The 19,521-nt window shown below is 50.2% G+C and overlaps 1 protein-coding gene across 1 annotated transcript in view; it reads right to left on the reverse strand.

Moving 5' to 3' along the window:
• NPHP3 (nephrocystin 3) overlaps window positions 1-19,521 on the reverse strand; it is a 1,212,810-nt gene that overhangs the window by 1,030,566 nt on the left and 162,723 nt on the right. Inside the window, exon 4 of the mRNA XM_069648695.1 lies at window positions 1,922-2,072. Within this exon, the coding sequence (XP_069504796.1) occupies window positions 1,922-2,072 (151 nt within the window). The remainder of the gene's footprint in view (window positions 1-1,921; window positions 2,073-19,521) is intronic.

Genomic DNA, 19,521 nt, shown 5'->3' on the forward strand with positions numbered 1-19,521 from the left:
TGTGTTTAAGTAATGTTAATAAAAGTTGCTCTGTCCTTCAGCCATGATTAAAAATTAAATTCCATTCTAGCTCAAATTCTATAGTGGACTATTTTCACAAGGAAACAACAACATCTTCAAATACCTGCACCATTACAGTGTTAGTGCAGAGTAGACATACCTTTGCAGTGACATTCATCCGGGGCTTTAATGAACAATGTGGAGTGATTGAATTCAAAATAAAAATAAATCAGAAACACTTTGTGAATTGGATTTACTGAACATGAAGTCAGTTTAATAATCTCTCCACGCGCCACAGCAGCAGAATCATAACTACCACGTAATAGACCTGTTTCAAAGTTCACCCAATGTTAGCCATTCCTTAGCCCCCTGCTATTCTCCCACTCTCCCCTTTCTCACCAGCTTTTTGGCCTTTGCTCCATACATTGAACTTACCAGTGTCTTCAACGCTGCTGTCTGAACTCTATACCTGAGGCCATTCTCTGTACAACTGACCTAGGACCTTGACTGTCTTTGGAAATCTTCACGTTTATTCAGCATGTAATTTTCTTTCTGCATAAACAACTTCACTCCTAAATATAATATATTACCTATTTAATTTAAATTTCTTTCAGCATTCTGATTTATACCCAGGAACACCCATTCCAAACAAAGACCTGATTTCATGATACAAAAAGAGGTCAGGGCGCCTCTCTGCAAGAAAGAACACGGCATGATGACCTGTTCTGTGGGAATGTGCCCACTCAGCAATGGCTGCAGACTCTCAAAGTGGGAAACACGGAACGGGTGATCAGGCCAGGTTCTTTCTAGAGAGGGGCGCCTGCTATCTTTTCTGATTTCATAATACAATGTTATCCGAATCAGTGTTCAGCTCCCCATTGCACACCTAGTGAGTTGAGTATGTTTTAAAGCCACTTTGTCATTTTGCATTTAACATTTATTTAAATCTCAATGGCAAACAAGGTCTGGAAAGAAAACTTTTACTGTTAGGCCCTTAAGCGGTTTGTCACATAGAGAAGTATAGGGGCACCAATTAGCCAATTGAAGGCACGAAGATACTGCTTACGATGCCCTTCAGCGTGTTCATAAATATAAGTTCAGGGGACCTTTTGCTGGAATGCTTACATAATAAACGTCTTTTAGGAGTGATTTATTTTCAAAGAATGGCTGTCAGTGTAACACTGAGGGCGCGTTGAAATAGGGAAAATAATTCAAGTGTTTGCCGGAAAAGAATCAATCTGTCCATCCGGACAATGAGCTAAGAGTGCTAAAGTTTTATGTTGAAAATTATTAAGTAACAATCAAGTCTGGAATTAGAGATGTGATGCACAATCGCCATCAGGACAAGTCTTGAGGTGTAAACCTCATCTCAGACTGGCAACTTCTGCGGTACTTGATCGAATACACATGCAGTTTTTTCCAAAAACGTTGATATTGAAATGTGTGGATTCAAATGTATATTTAACAATTCGGTTCTTCTAAATTGATAAGCAAATCCTAAACCATTATTGTGCCACAACTGCAAATTATACATTACCAGAAATCGTGGCACACATGGTTTGCACACTGCTGTGACTCGGCATCTGCGTTTCTCATTTTTAATAAATAATATTTTAACTATTTGTTTAGAACAGAGAAGTGAGTGACAGAAAGCAATGCATGGAGGGTGTAGAACATTAGCCTTATTAGCTGGAACAAAAGAAAAATCACGCGGCCTTTGACCAGCAGCAGTAGCTGTTCAGCTGGAGCCGTCAGCAGAGTGCTTCTGGAAAGAGGGAAGTACTGGGCCTCAACACTGCAGATTAATTGCAACCGTGTGAGTTGCATGAGCACACTACATCAACCAGATTTGAAAGCTTGAACTGTGCACCCCCCTGAAAGCATGCCATAGTCAAGCCTTAGAAGAAAGAAAAGTGGTTACCAGTGACATCGGTGCCATTGTCATCAGAATCAGATTCCCCAGGATCAAACACCTGGATCCCCTGAGCGTGAAATCTCTGCAGCTTTGCCTCCAGCTCCCGTTTGGCTCTTAGTAGGTCTTGGATCTCTTTCTCTTTAGTTTCCCTAAAAATCTGGCAGTGGGGAAAAGTTCAAACAAAAAATGAATCAACTTTTTATGTGAAGGAACTGACAGTAGATTAAGCCAGTCAACATTTTGCATTTAAGTGAAACTTCCGCAATCCGTCTGTGCTTCATTTGTCACACATCGCCTACGTCCTGGGATCTTCTGCCTTGAGGGGGGGGGGGGGGGGGGGGTTCTAGCTAAAATGAGCAGCCTCCATGGATCAAAATAGAGACTGCTTAATAAGGTCAAGAGCCGGGTGTAGCAGGCCAGGACATCAGTTCAGTCATCCATGAGCCTATACATGATGGACAAGAGGGAACTATAGCAGCCGAAACGTCTGCCCCTACCTGACAGTAACTCACGCCAAGAGCCCCCTCCAGACAGCTAGTACACCACACCAGCCAGCCAGTACACCACAACAGCCTGCCCAGAGCCGCTTGAGACTCAAAGATGCAAGCAACCTTGACTTGTAATCAAAATACTCTGTCAAAAGAATTTGAACTGATATAGGGGACATTTCGGTACCTCCCACTCACCTAAACAAAGCTTTTTAGACATTTCCTGAGATACATTTTAAAGAATTTGTATTCCCATCTCCAGTGTGTGAGTTTGCTTGGTAGCAGCTACCAGCTCCAACGAGGTCTGTGGCCTTTCCACAGCCATCTGATTCGTGCACCGTAATGCTTACCTGGGTAGGTTATAATTATAATGATGTGGTGCCTCACGAATGCATCTCTTGAAACGAGACTGAAGAGTTGTACCCATCTCATTATTAATTCAAAGAAGCAGTCGGTGGAGGAAAGATTTGATATAAACCTTCTATAGTAGCCAAAAAGACACAAAAAACCTTGTAACTCTTTATTTTAGGAGGGGAAGTATTCATTACAGCCTCAATTTTATCCGGTTGGTGTTTTACTAGTCCATTCCCAGACAAATATACAATTGAATAGGTCAAGAAAAATCACTTTTTGCACTCTCCTTTAGTCCTATGACCATAATAAATGTAATCAGCAAAGCAGGGATCGCACAAACTCTAAATCCAACCCCCGGGCTATCTGAGGAGGAGGTTCCCCCTCACGGCCCGGGGATTGGATTTCATTCAGTGTCACGTCAGCGTGCGTAATATGTGCCGACGTGACACTGAATGTAAATTTCACTGCCGCAGCCATTTTTGGCTGCGGCAGTGAAATGGAAGGTAAGTTCCTCCCTCGATCTCAGGCATTTCTATGCTGTTTTGATCGTGGGAGGCGTTGTTGCAAAGGGGAGACTCCACTTTCCAATGACAGCTTCCTTGAAGCATTGCTATGCGCGGATCGCTCGATCCGCACCCAGCAATGGTACTAGACCACCAGGGATCTGTATTTGAAGTAGGGGGGGGGAGGAGGCTGCTTACTATGTAAGCGGCCCTCTCGCCGGGCCTCAAAAGCTGGGGGCAGTACGTTTTGCCCACCCTGGGGGCAAACAACAAGGTGGGGTTGTTGTGGGGGGGCACTGGACCACCATGGATGTTTGCAATTGAAAGGGGGTGGACCTCTTCCCCCACCCCAAATGGATGGGGGGCATGTCATGTAGCCCTCCCTGGAGGCAGATTGGCAGGGGGTCAGGGAGGAAGGCGAGGGTCACTAGACTACCAGGGATGCCTTGAAAGGGGGGGGCGGTGATCGGAGCGCGATAGTCAGGATTTGTTTTTGCTGGGCTGAGCACAAATAATGAATGATTTTTGTTTCGTTTACAGGTTTTTTACGTGAGAACCTTCAATGTTATGTAAGTAGTTTATTTTAATTCTATTTTTTGTGGAATACGTTTGACATTTTTCAAACCAGCAACAAGTTGCAAATCACACAAAAATACCTCACATCATGTAATCGTCTCCATCACTCAACTGATCCCAACTCTAACCCAACCCCCCCCACCCCACCCCAACTACGCCTATGCACAATGTGTCAAGGAATAACCTAATCACACTGCAGCTCCTCCCCCACTGTCGCCTGTGAGGCCTCCTCCTCGTTATTGCATGCAAACAAGGTCACAGATAGCGCTATCCATTGTTGAATGCCCATCCCACCATCAGCATCCTGTTCTCCCGGTGCCTTCTCTCACACCCCAGTTGCTGCTGCAACCCACTTCTCCATATCTCTCCAACTAGTTACACTCTGTTCTTTGGCGTCTTTGCACTTCATAGCTATGCTACGTTTGGCCATTATGTCATTAAGTCTTTGATTTTATTCAGCGATGTATCTTTCACGCTTCTCTTATATCGACCTAGCATGCAAGCATCTGGGGTCTGAATATCCAGTTCTATATCTCCTTCGGTCGCTACCTCCCTCCAGAACCTCTGCACTACCGGGCATCCCCAAATCATGTGTATAAGTCTGCCATCCTCGTCCTTACATCTGGGACATTCCTGTTTGCCCACACCCATGAATGTTGATATGACGGCAGGTGTAAGGTAAGCCCTCAAGTGTAATGTATAGTTGTATTAGTTGTAGTCTGGAATTCCTAGAGACCTTCTTATGGTATAGTTTAACTCCCTTCCATTCTCTTTCCTCAAACGGCCTACCCAGTTCTCTCTCTCACCTCTCCTTACACTTCATTTCCATAGATCCAGCCTCATTCTTCCCTTCTCCTCGGCATGGACCTCCTTCCCTCTGCCCCCCAGCACCCTCCAACTGCGCCGGACCTTCATCCTGATGTGCATTGCCAGGGGAAAGAAACATTGACATCTGGACATTTTGGGGTTCTGCGGCGAGCTACCTGAATTTGTGCCGGCAATTTCACGATTTGAAACGTGCCTTTGTACTTTTGCCCGATGTTAACATCACGTTGCGCTCCGTGCCTTTGCCATCCAGCATTATCTTTAAATGCATTTTGCCCTGCCTGCTGACACCATGTTTTTAGGCCTTTCAAGATGGCCGTACCTTGTCATGCCGAATATGTATTTGCTTCCTGCTACTGGCCCAGCTCCCACCCCCCTTTCCACTGGTTGCCTTTGGCCCTTAAGCCAATAGATGAAACCGGGAGGCGGGAGCCGGCCACAATACCTAAGGCCCATAACTGGGCCCAGTCTACCCCTGTCCACCATGGTACGCCACTAGCCTCCCCTCTACGTGTCCCGTGAGTACGCCCCCTCACCTTCTTAACCCCGCCAGTGCACCCATGTGCCCCCTGATCCCACCAGTGTGTCCATGTGCCCCCAGTCTCTGGCCAGTGTGCCCATGTGCTCCCTGTCCCCGGCTGTGTGCCCATGTGCCCCCCTGTCCCCTGCCAGTGTGTCCATGTGCCCCCTGTCCTGCGCCAGTGTGTTCATGTGCCCCCTGTTCCCCACCAGTGTGTCCATGTGCCCCCTGTCCCCCACCAGTGTGTCCATGTGCCCCCTGTCCTCCGCCAGTGTGTCCATGTGCCCCCTGCCAGTGTGTCCTTGTGCCACGTCCCCCGCCAGTGTGACCATGTGCCCCCTGACCCTGTCAGTGTGTTCATGTGACCCCTTTCCCCCCTCCAGTGTGTCCATGTGGCCCTGTCCCCCACCAGTGTGTCCATGTGCCCCCTGTCCCGCCATTATCTCCTCCCACCCACCCCAACTCCCTGCTTCTTGTGGTGTCCCCCTGCTTCCCCATGATGATCTCCTGTCCCCTCTTTCCTTTCTTTTCTTGCCTTATGCCCTGTTCCCCCCCCCTTTTTCCTCCCTCACCCTATCGTCCCCTCCTCCCCCTCTTTCCCTCCTTCTGTCAATTTCCGGCACTACCCAAATTGCAGTCAGGCATAGTAATTCGTAGCCGGTCTTTGCATCCTTCCTGCCCCCTCCATCTTTTTAACCTTTTCTCAGCAATTACTCTTATCATCGGTCCCTGTGACCACTGATAACAGCTTGTCCGTCCCCCCTTTTTCACTTCTTGTTCTTATCCTCCCACTCTCTCTCCTTCAATATCTTTGTAACACATGTTTTCTGTTCTGTCACACACTTGAGTCTTACTGACACACACCTGTTCAAGTTACTCTGTTCCACTGCCCTCCTCCGTCTCCACTGCCCTCCCCCGTTTTATCACCTGTACTGCTGGAGTCGGATCTGTATATGTCCTGTCTAGTTCTGTACCTGTATCGCTCGTCTTCCTTCCGCTGAAGTGATCAGCCTCGATGGGAAGCCACAGTAGCCACTGGCGTACAGTGGCCCTGCGGCCCCATCACCGAGACAGACCGCAATGGGGAAAAAGCCAAAGGCTGAAAAAAACCCATTTTTTTCAGCCTTTCAACTTGTCTACCACCACAAAAGAGTAGCCGTTGTGGTGGTAGACAAGTTGTTCCGAAGTTTGCAGAATCTGAAGACGAGTCGTGGAGAAGGGTTCCGGTGGATTATGGGAGTTGTATGTTCTGAGAAACAACTTATCGGCAATAGGGAGGAATACGAGGTGATTATGGAAACAGCAGGCTCCGATTGGCAGTAAAGACGGAAGGTAAGGAGAATAGATTTCACATAGGGAAATCAGCCACCCGAAAGCAAGCCGCTGCATAGAAAGGAAAAATAGGCATGGACAAGAAGGGAAGTTCGGCGGAACAGCAGTAGAGGGGGAAGAGAGCTGGGCGGCAAAGACCAGGAAAGGGAGTAGAAAAGAGGTTCGAAGAATGACAGAAAGACATTGAGCGTTAGCAAACCGAAAGCAACAGAGCGAAAGCTATGAAGTGGGTTGCAATGCAAAGAATGCTGGTAGAAAGCAGTATAAGAACCTCCGCGCCATCACAGTGCAGAAAGAAAAGACTAGACCGTTACCAGCACGTTACCAGCACTTTAAGGAGAAGGTGATGGAACCTCTAATGGCGGCCCCATCTGAACCTATTCCAGAGCCTCCAGGTAACCGGACGCATGACAATTGTTAGTTCTCCAGCATGGGTCTGGCATGGATTCACATGCTCATGAATATTCCCCGTCGTCAGGCCGGGAATCCTCAGTAAAGAAAAAATCAGTATCAGTTTTGTTTCTGATCTGTCTTTCTCAGTAGTAACCAATCACAGGTCTATGGGTCATACTGCCCCCAGCCAATGACTGCCCTCTCCCTAAGCCCCGCCTCTGGCAGCCATCTTCAGATTTGGTAGCACGCAAAGTGGCAAAGTGGCAGTATGACCAAGTGAAGAGCCGCAGAGGGGTAGGAGGGAGGGTTCGCATGTGAATCCATGCCAGACCCATGCTGGAGAACAACAGTTACAGGTAAGTAACTTGGTCCTTCTCCAGCATGGGCTCTGGCATGGATTCACATGCTCAGGAATATAAGAATACATAGCAGTACACACATGCACAACCAATGGGAGGTAGAAAAAAAGGGTCAACATTGAGCATTACATCAAAACTCAACATTAAGCACTTCTTACCTCCTTCACCAGGCTCACCTTAGGCAAACAACTTGCGCAGCACCGCTTGGCCGACCCTGGACTCCTCCCTGGAATCCTGGTCGGCGCAGTAGAATCTTGTGAAGGTGTGCGTCGACCTCCACATAGCAGCCCTGCAGATGTCCAGCAGGGGCACACGAGACAAGACCGTGGTAGCAGCGATAGCTCTGGTTGAATGGGCTCTCGGACTGCCAGGCAACGGTCGGTTTGCCAACAGATGACAGTGCGTGATGCAGCCGGAGAGGTATCTGGAAATGGAAGCCTTCGAGAGAGCCTTCCCTTGGTTCACAGGTCCAAAGTTCACAAAAAGCTGTGATGTCTTCCGAAAACTCTTCGTGGGTCCACGTGGAACTTCAGCGCTCTAGCCACATCCAGCGAGTGCAAAGTCCTCTCGGCCGGTGACGAAGGCGACGGGAAGAAAACAGGTAACACCAAGGGCTCATTGAGGTGGAAGTCCGACAGCACCTTGACTATAAAAGAGGGGTGCTTCCTCAGGACCACCCTCGTGGCGTGAAAAGTCAAGTATGGAGGCTTGCAGGATAGGGCCTGGATCTCTCCCACTCGCTGTGCAGAGGTGATGGCCACAAGAAACGCAGTCTTCCACAACAGGAATTTCAACGGTGACGAATGCAGGGGCTCAAATGGCACCGCCATGAGCCTGGTCAGCACCACGTTGAGTTCCCACACCGGGGCAAGGGCCTTCACCGGCAGGAACGATCGGAACAGTCCCTTCATAAATTCCTTCACCAGGCGATGGGACCACAAGGACGCCCGTCCTGTGGTTCTGGTGTATCGGGAGATCGCAGCCATATGTATCTTGATGGAGGCGTGAGCCAGTCCAGCCTCGGCCAGCGACAGTAGGTACGGCAGCACTTGAGGGGCCATAATCCATAGATGGTTAATCTTCTGTGCACGGCACCAGACAGAGAACCTCTTCCACTTATGTCCGTAGCACTTGAGAGTTGAGGATGCCCTTGCTTTTGCAAGGACCTCTCTGCAGTCAGCCGGGATATCATACCCTCCAAACTCTAGTGCTGGTTGATGAGTCGGAGCAGCAACGGCAACGGAGGGAACGCATATATGAACAGGCCGTCCCAGGGGAACGAGAAAGCATCGCCCATGCTCCTCGGCTGGGGAAACCTGCTGGCAAACCTCTGGCACTTGGAGTTCGTCGCCGTCGCGAACAGGTCAATATGCGGTTTTCCCCATCGTCGGAAGAGTCAATCTACTTGATCCTGACGTAGTTCCCACTCGTAGCACGAGCGCAGCTCCCTGCTGAGTGATTCGGCGATGGTGTTCTTTATCCCTGCCAGATGAAAAGGCACCAGAAACATCCCTTGGGCGACCGCACAATGCCACAGATCCTGGGCTTCCTTGGAGAGGGCTGGGGATCTGGTTCCTCCCTGCTTCCGGATGTAGAACATTGTGGTGGTGTTGTCAGTGAAGATTCTCACCACCTTGCCCCTGAGGGACAGGAGAAAAGACTTGAGGGCCCAGAACACTGCACAGAGCTCCAAGATGTTGATGTGGAACGTCTTCTCCTCCGGGAGCCAAAGGCCTCTCGCGTGAAGTTCTCCGGTGTGCGCTCCCCACCCTTCCAGGGAGGCATCCGTTGTCACCGTTATCTGGTGGGATTGGGTCTGAAAGTCTGTGCCCGCTGTCAGATGAGCGCAGGTGCCCCACCACCGGATCACTCGTCGGAAGGTCTCGCCGATCGGGATCCTGTCCTCTAAGCTGCCCATCGCTTGGATCCAGCGGGAGTCGAACTCTTGCAGAGGGCGCATCCGAAGCCTGCACAGGCGCACGAGATATATGCAGGAGGACATCATCCCGAGGAGGGACTTGATGGACCTCACCCTGGCCACGTCCGTGGCCAGCAGACGCTGCACCTTGCCCAGGATGGCCTTCATCCTTTCCTCCCACGGCGAGGCCAGACGCGCCACTGTGTCGAGCTTGGCTCCCAGAAATAGTGCGACTTGCAACGGGACCAGGTGGGATTTGGGAAAGTTGATGGAGAATCCCAGGTCTGTGAGCAGCTGGACGGTCTTTGCTGTGTGATCCACGGCGAGCTCCCTTGTCCTTGCTCGGATGAGCCAGTCGTCCAGGTAGGGGTAGACGTGGATCCCCTGCAGGTGCAGCCACCGGTGCGAGGCACTTGGTGAACACCCTGGGTGCAGACTTTAATCCCAACGGGAGGGCCTTGAACTGGTAGTGCCGTCCTTGGACCACGAACCTGAGTAACTTTCGGTGTCCTTTCAGAATGGGGATGTGGAAGTACGCATCCTCCAAATCCAACGACGACAGGAAATCGCCCTCCTCCAGCTGTCCCAGCATGTGCTGGAGGGTGACTATCCGGAACGTCTGTGCCTTGATGTACTTGTTCAGTCGTCGCAGGTCCAGGATGGGGCACCATCCTCCTGTCTTCTTTTTCACTAGGAAGTACCTTGAGTATACTCCGGAGGCCCAGAGCCTCTTCGGGACGAGCTCGATGGCACCTTTTTTGAGCAACGCCCTTAACTCCAATAGCAGTTGAGGGACGTGATTTTCCTTCCTGACCACGGGTGGAATGCGGGGGTACTTTCTTAGAAATTCAAGGGCGTGCCCTTGGGTCAGGGCGTCCAGCACCCAACGGTCGGTGGAGATGGACTCCCACACCCTGACGAACTTCGCCAGCCGGCCTCCCACCGGGGTGCTTCGGTAGGGGCACGACACTGCTGTTGGTTCAATCTTGCTTGGAGGACGCCTTGCCGCCTTGGCCTCCCTGGCGACGACGGCGGGGCCCACCCGACTTGCCTCGTCCTCTATAGGCTTCCTGTGACGAGGAGCAGGCTGCTTGGCGGTACGTAGAGGAGCCACTGCCGAATCCCTTGGAGGCACCCTGCTTGCCTCCGGTGCTCCGAAAGGACAGCCTTCATTGCCAGAGAACGCCTATGGCCCTAGTTGTCTCCATGTCCGCCTTGATGGCTTGGAGGGACTCATCCACCGTTTTCCCAAACAGGTTGTTCCCGTCGAATGGCATGTCCAACACCTTGGCTTGTACATCCTGGCTGAAATCCGTCGCCTTGAGCCAACCTCGTCGTCTAAGGCAAACGCTGTTGCCTAGCTGGCGGAAACCGGTGTCTGCAATGTCCGTTGCCACCGTAATGGCGTGTCCGATGCCACTTCGCCTTTTTGCAAGATCTCCAGGGCCTCGGCCCTCTTGTCATCCGGTAGGAAGTCCAACAGGGGGGCGATCTTGTACCATAACTCCCTGTCGTAGCGGGCCACGATCGCGAGGGCGTTGGCTGCCTTAATCGTTGCCGCCGACGAGATAACTCGTTGTCCCATTGCGTCCAGCTTCTTCCCTTCGCCGTCAGGCAGGGAAGTTGACGTTGAAGCCGATGCCTCCCCGCTTTCTTCAAGGCCGCCGCTGAGACGACCGAGTCAGGGCTCGGTTGTGCCCTAAGGAACAAAAGGGCCGCGTCGGGGATCCGGTACTTCTCGTACCGATCCCTCTTGGCAGGCGTCGTAGACGGGTTCTTGAGAAGGGTGAGACCCTCGTCCCAGAGGTCATCCAGCAGAGGCACGGCGAGGACTGTCTTCCTCTTGGCCTCGCGCCGTTGGTAAAGCAAACCTTCCTTCTTCTCTTCGGGGCTGAGCTGAAAAAGCTTGGATGCCCTGGCGATCATTGCATGGAAAGATCCGATCTCGTCGGACGGGGAGGCCCGGGCTGGCGATGGGAGCTCCGTCCCGTCGTCACCGCTGTCGTCGTCGGTACCCGTCGTGGTCGTGTCCGTTCCCGTGTCATCCAGAGGGACGTGGGACATGGGTAAAGGCCAATCAGGCCGCGAGGGCTGAGAAGGCGGGGCTGGATGGATCCGTCTTCTCTTGTTCGGGGGGGCTTCCCGCCGGGCCCGGCTCTGGTTCCTCCGTCGAGCCTGGTTCCGGATCCTCTGTCGGTGGTAAGGGCAATCTCGTCCTTATCTCTGAACATAAGGATTGTATTGCCAACAAAATGGCGGGCGAGTTATCCTGCGGCTCCGGAAGCGACGGGCGCGAAGGGTGACTAGGACCCTCGCCGGTGCCGCCGTCACTCTTGTCGTCACCCTCGTCGGGATCCCTCCCGTGGGGTCGGGTCTCTTTGACACCCTCGTCGAGGCCCTTTAAGACTTCTACCAGCTCCTCCTCGGATGCTGTGTCCGTGTCCACAATGGCCACCGCCCCCCCGCCCCTCTTTTTCCCGCCGGGGTCTTCACAGGGGTCTTTTCGATGGGTCTGAAAGAGGCTTCCCTCCGCGGAGGCAGGGAGACTCTGGGCCCCGAGGTCGCCTCCACTGGTGTGGCCTCCATAGGCTTTGCCAGGGCCGCCGCGACTCCCTCGATAGAGGCCTTGGCCGAGTGAATCAAGGCCTTCACCGCCTTAGGCGTGCTTGAGGCCTTCACCTTGGGGGGAGGGTCACCACCTTGCTCCCCCTCGGCCGACTCCTTCGAGATTGACCGGGGCCTCTCCAGAAGCTTACCCGGGTTCTCGGATTTCCTCTTCCCCGAACCAGAGCGTTGGCTCGTGGTTGATGGTGCCGGGGAAGGCGCGCCCTGCCTGGCAGCCAAACAGCCCGACCGTTCGGCGCTCCCGGTGCCCGCGGACTCGCTGTGCTTTGCCTTCTGTTGGGCCCCCGTCGCCGGGGCGCCCTCACAGGACTTAGAAGACCGCTCGGACTTCTTCTTCTTCTTCTCACCTGACAGACTCCTTCCTTCCAGCCAGTTGGACAGACGAAGGTGTTGGTCCCTGATGGTCCGTTCCGACATGTTCCTGCAAAACGCACAGTCCTTCTCCAAGTGCGTTTTGTCCTCATGAAGGCAGTAGAGACATTTCGAATGCTCGTCTTCCTTGAACACATTCTGGCAGCTGGCATCCAGGGCAAACCCTGAATAGCTTTCCGGGCGTCAAGCTTCCTTTCTCCTAGGCCATGTTCGGGTAGGCCGCAGAAACTTCTGGAATCCCCCAAGAAGCGTAACGCGACGAAATCTTCACACTTGAGGTGCGTAGAAAAAAATCTGACATGGATACCCGTTAATCGGATGTAGAGACGGTGGAGCTTGAGGCTCTATTTGACCGAAAAATTAGAAATTCTCTTTGGAAACAGTGAGAAAACGCAGCAAAAGCTCGAGAGCTAAACACGAGGACTCCCAACACTTGAGTGTGCGGTAAAAATCTGAAGATGGCTGCCAGCGGCGGGGCTTAGGGAGAGGGCAGTCATTGGCAGGGGGCAGTATGACCCAGAGACCAGTGATTGGTTACTACTGAGAAAGACAGATCAGAAACTAAACTGATACTGATTTTTTCTTTACCGAGGATTCCCGGCCTGACGACGGGGAATATTAATGAGCATGTGAATCCATGCCAGACCCCATGCTGGAGAACACATTGTGTATAGGCGCTATACAAATAAACAATCAATCATATGCAAGGCCCTTCCTATCAATACCTCGTAGATCCTCGAGATGGCATGTCCACCCTCTGCCACTGTAATTATCTCTTTCTTCATTCCCTGTCTCTTCCGCACTCTCAGGCCACCTGTCTTTCATTACCTTTAGCACTGTATTATGCAATAGAAACTGGCCCTTGTGTATACCCGTGGGCTCCTGCAACTCAGCAAAGAACATCAGCCCGTTCCGTTACGTAGGTCCCCTACTGTAGCTATACCGCATTCTTCTCATTTTGCATGCACCATTGCCCTACTGCCTGGCATACCCTCTAAAATTGCAGCTATGGAGTTCTGTGGCGAAAGCGGTCCAGTCCCATATCTCTGCAGGTCCTTCTCCAAACCTCAATGCCAAGTTCTACCAGGTAATGTTCTGGTGTACCCTCACAAGACCTCTCCTCACCTCACCTCTGTCGTCAGATGAGCTGTCTTGGGAGCCTACTGACATGTTCAGCTTGGTCTTTTTCCTTTCCTTTACCTTCCTTTCCTTCTTGTCGTGCAAGTAGGGTCGGGCTCCCCCAGAGGCCACCTTGACAGGGACAAGAACCAACGCCAAGGGAAATCTCGGGAGCCCACCCCAAACCAGGAAAAAAGCCTTTAAGCACCAAAAATCCCTGGTAGATGTAGTGGAGGAAGTCCTGAAAACAATCCTGGTGTATGATAGGTCCTCTGATATCCGAAGTGTATGTAGACCAATGCTTGAAAGTCTTAAAAAGAGTGGAGTAGATTGATGGAATGTTCTTGCCAAGATTGGGTACTGTCTGCTGAAAGTTCCCAGGAGAAGGATGAGAGAATTGGGCTATTCCTTGCAGACAATCACAGGTGACTCACAGTAGTGGTCGGGCTGTGTGAGGATTGGTAACAGCCAGACCGAGCAAACACTGTGGCAACAAGCTCAACCTAAGGGAAAGAAACCGGAAACGCAATGAAAGAAATGGAAAGCTAGGTAGCAGTTCGTAGCAAACGAGGAATACGAGTGAAAGCCGAAAGGTTAGCAAGATCGCAAGGGCGCATACGGAAAAGGATAGTCAGAAAGGCTGTCCAAGGCAACCGACAAGCTGCTAGAGAAAGAGAAAGACATCGGTCAAAGACTGAGGAATACCAGAATGCAGACCCGCGGGAGAGAGAGAGAGAGCGGGGCAACCAGGTGTCAGAACACCGGATGAAACAGATGAAAGAGGCGGAGCTAAACAAGAGCAAGGGAGACTGAGAGGGAGACTAAGCTTGAAGGACCGGCGCAAAGCTCAAAAGGGAGCTAAACAGAAGGATTCAGCAAAGAGGAACTGTGAAAACAGCAGCGAGCTCCTGGAGAATGGATACAACGCACTGGTGTCAACATTTCCATTGCTGTGGCATGACAGGTAAGGACAATTCCTTTGTGCCTTGGCAGGGATCCAAAGGAGATCCCTCAGGTAACTCCTTTTTATTGCCGGCTGTAATCACACTGTTTCTGCCGTGGGGTCATCATCCATCCATTGTACCACGTTGTAGTTGACACGCCAGAAAGTACAGCTTGAAGTTTGGTATCTTAAGCCCCCCCTTTTCCTACGGCCCGTCAGAGCCACCCTGTTCTTCCTCTCCTGCAACAGGAAGCCCCTACAAATTTTCTCAGAGTCTCGAAATAACTGCCTCAGGCTATTATACGGGACATTCCCAAAGCAATGCATGAGTCTCAGCAGTGCCACCAGTTTTAGTAGTGCTGCCCTGCCCATCACAGATAGCAATAACATACTCCAGAACTCCATCGATTTCACCAACCCATTTCTGGCTTCTACTGTATTAGATTTGTGTTCCCGTTTGGGGTTGTGACATATGTTCACGCCCAAATATCTGAAGGAGTTCTTACTCCAAGGGAGGGGAAGGACAGGTAGCTCCCCCTCCACCACCTTTGCCGTCGCGGCCAATCGGAAAAAACATGACTTATTCTCATTTATTCTAATTCCTGTCAGTAAACTGTTATCCAGTACCTCCAGCATGTAAAGCAGATTTGTCTCTCGATCCCTGCGATACAGCAACATATCATCCACGTACATGGACACTACATGCTTGACCCCATCTATGTCTATACCCACGTCCCGATATTCCTGCAGCAATTACGCCATCGGTTCCGCAGCTATGATATATAGCATTGGGGACAGCGGCCAGCCCTGTCTTGTGCCCCTGTATAGTTGCCATTGAGAATGTGCACCCCGGACAGACTCTGGCCATCCGTTTGGTATAAATCAATGGTACCCACCTCATTTACTGCAGCCAAATCCCCCATCCTCGTCATTGTGGCATACAACCAATTCCAATGTACTGAATCAAATGCCTTAGTCGTGTCCAATGACGCTGCCGCGCATTCTGTTGTATAATCTTTTGCGCTGTACATCACGTGGTGTAGCCTCCTGAGGTTTTTTGCGATTTTTCTTATTGGTACGTACCCGGTCTGATCTGGGTTGATCAGTACATGTATTACCTTGCAGAGTCTGTTTGCCAAGATTGATGTAAGGGTCTATAGGATCCGCAGTCGGTGCTTATTTTATTTGGTTTTAATAGCGGGATTATCAGGGCCTCTCTCAGGCAGTATCTTTTCATGTGTACACCTCTTTACAGACCTTTGCCAGTAGCGGTGCCAGCATAAGCCTTGTAAAATTCACAAGTGAGCCCATCATGGAGTTCTGACTGGCCTGCGTTATAGCTTCTCCTTCCGGGAAAGGACCGGGACCCAGCCGGGGCTCCCTGGGTCCACCGCTGGGCTTGGGGACAGTCAAACCACATGGGAGACAGCTGCCCAAGGACATCACCCATGACCATCCTGGAGCACTGGAGTGATGTCCCCGGCCTTGGGTGGCTGTCTCTCATGTGGGATGACCATCCACAAGCCCAGTGGTGGTTCCAGGGAGCCTCAGTAGGGTCCCCGTCCTTTCCCAGAGGAAGAAGCTGTAACGCAGGCCAGCCAGAGCTCCAGGATGGTGGTGGGGGGGGGGGGGTTATGTCCCTGGCCTTGGGCATCCGTCTCCCATGTGGGTCAACCATCTCCAAGCACAGCAGCAGTCCCAGAGACCTCGGGCAGGATTTCTGAAGCAACTGTCGGACTGAAACCAAGTAGGAAGACTGGAGGGTCCTGCGCCACCCAGGGAAGAAACTAGCAGCAGAGCAAAACAACGAATAAAAGGTGAGCTCCTTAAAACCAAAGCAGGGTCCGACCTTCCTGGCTATCAGGTCCACTGTAGCTTGCCGTTTGGGCGAACTGATTGGTCTCTAGCATTGGATTTGGAGATTCGGACCTGCAGCAGGGCTTCACCGGGCAGTTCAGTCGTGGTAGGGGTCCTCTTCTTCCCGTTCCACATTCGTTCTTTCGTTCCAGTGGCGACTCTGCTCTTCCAGTCCCTGAGACCTGCTTTTTATTCAGTTTCCCCCCATTCATACAGCCTGGCTGTCAATCCAATCACACAGCAGGGTGGCTGGCCTGGCAAGGCCAGTCCCCTTAGCCAATCAGACAAGAGTGCGACTTGGGTTACCAAGGCAACCCATGGCAGGGGTCCGAAGATCCCTCCCTCACATCTTGCCTCCCTAGACTATCAGGCACCTTAAGGAGGGCTTCTGTGCAGAAGCCCGCGAAAAGATAGCGAACAAAGGAATCATCCCCGGTTTGGCGCGCAGAGAAAAACACGAGAAAGAAATGGCGAATAAACCCAGCCGGAGTCAAAATAAAATGTATTTGGTCAAGCGGGTTGATGGTCGAGGCTACTATGATAGCCTAAAACAATACCATGTTTATATAATATAATGCGGTAGAAATGTTCAGGTAGATACCACTGCCACCAGCCAAGTCTTAAAGTTAAGGGAGCGAAACAAGGCTCCAAGAGGCACAGACAAAAAGGGATAAGAGTTAACCCTTTCCAGTACTCCATGCAAGATGAGGTGTACTGGGTCTGTAGTTTTAAGTGACTATATAAAGTTAATGGCAACTTTACCTGTTTCTGGGGTACAGTAGTCAGCCCAAGCCCAGAAGAAGGAGTCAGGGGGAAGTCTCAAAGACAACCCAGTGTCACTGCATTGAAGGTGCTGTGTAACACACAAAAAAGTGGTGCTCTGGAGTAGGTGAGGCTCCAGTGCCCAGGATCACACAAAAAGTGAAAACACACACAGCAAAACACATGTAAGAGTGGAAAAAAGGCTCACACACTTATCAGGTGAAAAGAATAAATCCTACAAATCCAGCAAAGCTGCTGAGGGACTCATTAGGTAAGGGGAAAAGCCATTTATTGAGAATTCTCCCCAACAGGTGCCCCTACATATGTGAGGTACCGTTTTTGCCGGGACACCTGTGGGAACGTGGGTTGGTAGGACATATGATGTTGGCTACGTATGTCGGTGCTTTCCTGGTGGCAAATGTCTGAAAATGTTTTCTTCCCCTACATTTTGGACTTTGTTGGGCCTTGTGGGTAATACATTCTAGGGCAATTCCCATGGGTGTCTTCGTTTCAGAAATGCATGGGGTTCCCCGTTTTCTTTGGTGGCTGCGACACCCCAGGCCCAAATCTGTGGGTTGTCCACAAAGCCAAATCCAGTCTTCACAAGGGCATTTGATGTACCAGTGGTTTGGCCTTCTCCCTTTGTGCCCAGTCGGTTCACCCACACATATGACGTACCGTTTGCGTCGGGACACCTGTGGGAATGTGGGAAGGTAGGACATTTGTTGTTTTCTCTTAGTTTTGACATTGTTTTCATACATTAGCTACTGCAAGTTGTTACACAACCCTATCATTTACCAAATGTATCCTACATTTAGTCGCTGCTTTAGGCACTGTACGATTTTGTAACCTGCACAAGTCACCTATCCTTCAAAGGGTCTGCCTGTGCTCTTTCAAAGAAAGTATGCTTGCCATTCCTCATCACAATTCTTTTCTTTATTTACACATGATAAATATGTCTGTTTAGGCCGTCAGCATAAAAATCCTGTGTACCATGGCTCAGTTTATGGCTTGTGGTTTTGCTTGTTTAGTAAAACATTATGAAAAATGTGTGATTTCAACATAGTGTGAACAAGGTTAGGTATTCAGTAATGGTCTTCACAGCATTCACTCTTCTTAATTAGTGACACACGATCACTCCTTCAGACAGTAACTGTCTTTTAAACAATGGATTCAAACAGCGAGGAAAAAGGATTTTCATATTATACACAAGTGCTATATTTCCATTGCTTAGGTATTTCAACTTCCACTCACTTTAAACCATACGCAAGTGAATAGGGAACTGGATACTGTTGCTGGCAATGCTCGGGCAAGATATTAGAATGCTGTACTCAGCGGCTTCTTTAACACTTGCTCTGCGGGTCGCTCTGCTTCCACGACTTCTGCTACAACTTCCACTGCTTCTGGCTTCTTGGGGACCCACACTCGGGACTTTAGGCTTAATTGCCAGACTACTGCTACAGCATGCCTCTTAAGCCCTCTTTCTTGTCCCAGAATTATGAGACCTGCAGTCCCCCTTTCAACAAAGTTAGATCTGTCAACTTCTGCAATTAGGTAAACAGGCATAAAACATGTGGGATTACGAGGAAAGTTGAACAGGGTGTGGAAGGTTTCCCAGTCTTCCAGGTCTGTTTCTCCCCCATGTGATCCTCCTGCAGTACACCACCCCCAGGGTCGGGATCAGGAAGCATCTGCCTTTACTTGGCCACATCAAGAAGGTCCCAGACCAGTTTTCTGGGAGGAATCATCACAGATTCATCACAGTAGGGATATTCTCAATCGATTCGCAATTAGTCTATATTTAATGAACAACAAAGTATGGCCACACTGGTGGGCAACCTGATGGGCTTTGACAACGCCGAAAGAGCATTTCAGTCAGCTCAATTTCTGCCTTATGCGGTTGAAGTTCAAGTGGGAGAAGAACTCTGGAAATGAGTTCAATATATTCCTTCATAAGGCCATGCCTGACTTGTGCGACAATGTATTGATCAAGAGCTCAACAGGGGAAGAACATATTGCAGAATTTCTCTATGTTCTGTCCCAGTTGAAGAAGGGCAGGGCAAAACTGTCCTTTCAAAAGGAACAGTGGTGTAAGACCAGAGTGAACTTTTTGGGGCACAAAATCACCCCCGAGTGTCTCAACCCATTATTGAAATTAAAAGACCATACTACTCTGCAAGAACTGAGAAGCCTTCTTGGACTCAAATTATAGTCAAAAGTTCACTGTAGACTACGCAGAGGTCACTCGACCCTTGGTGCATTTATCAAAGGCTAGAGTAAAAACTTCTCCCTCTTTCCCATTGTGCGTCTCCTTATAAATCTTTAACCACACCCTAAATTATCTATATTAGGATGCGCCAGGTTATTCACTAACTATTATGGTTGGACATCTATTGTCCACCCCCATTGCAATCATTGGTTCCTTTAGTAATCATCCCTGTGAGTTATAACTCCACCCCTTTGAAATTGCATTTTTGACCATTTCAGTTATGATCTTAAAAACTACAATATCAAAACATTTTTAAATTTACAAATAAGAGTCACAAACAATATGCTTTTGAAATGGTCTCATCATGCCAGACTTAATGAAATGTGTCTCATTTTGGCACAATGTTGCAGGATCAAATGACAGATATTCCAGTTTAATTGAAACAGGGGAA

The sequence above is a fragment of the Ambystoma mexicanum genome, chromosome 2q, assembly GCF_040938575.1.
Source record: "Ambystoma mexicanum isolate Mex_15411 chromosome 2q, UKY_AmexF1_1, whole genome shotgun sequence".
Taxonomy (NCBI): Eukaryota; Metazoa; Chordata; class Amphibia; order Caudata; family Ambystomatidae; genus Ambystoma; species Ambystoma mexicanum.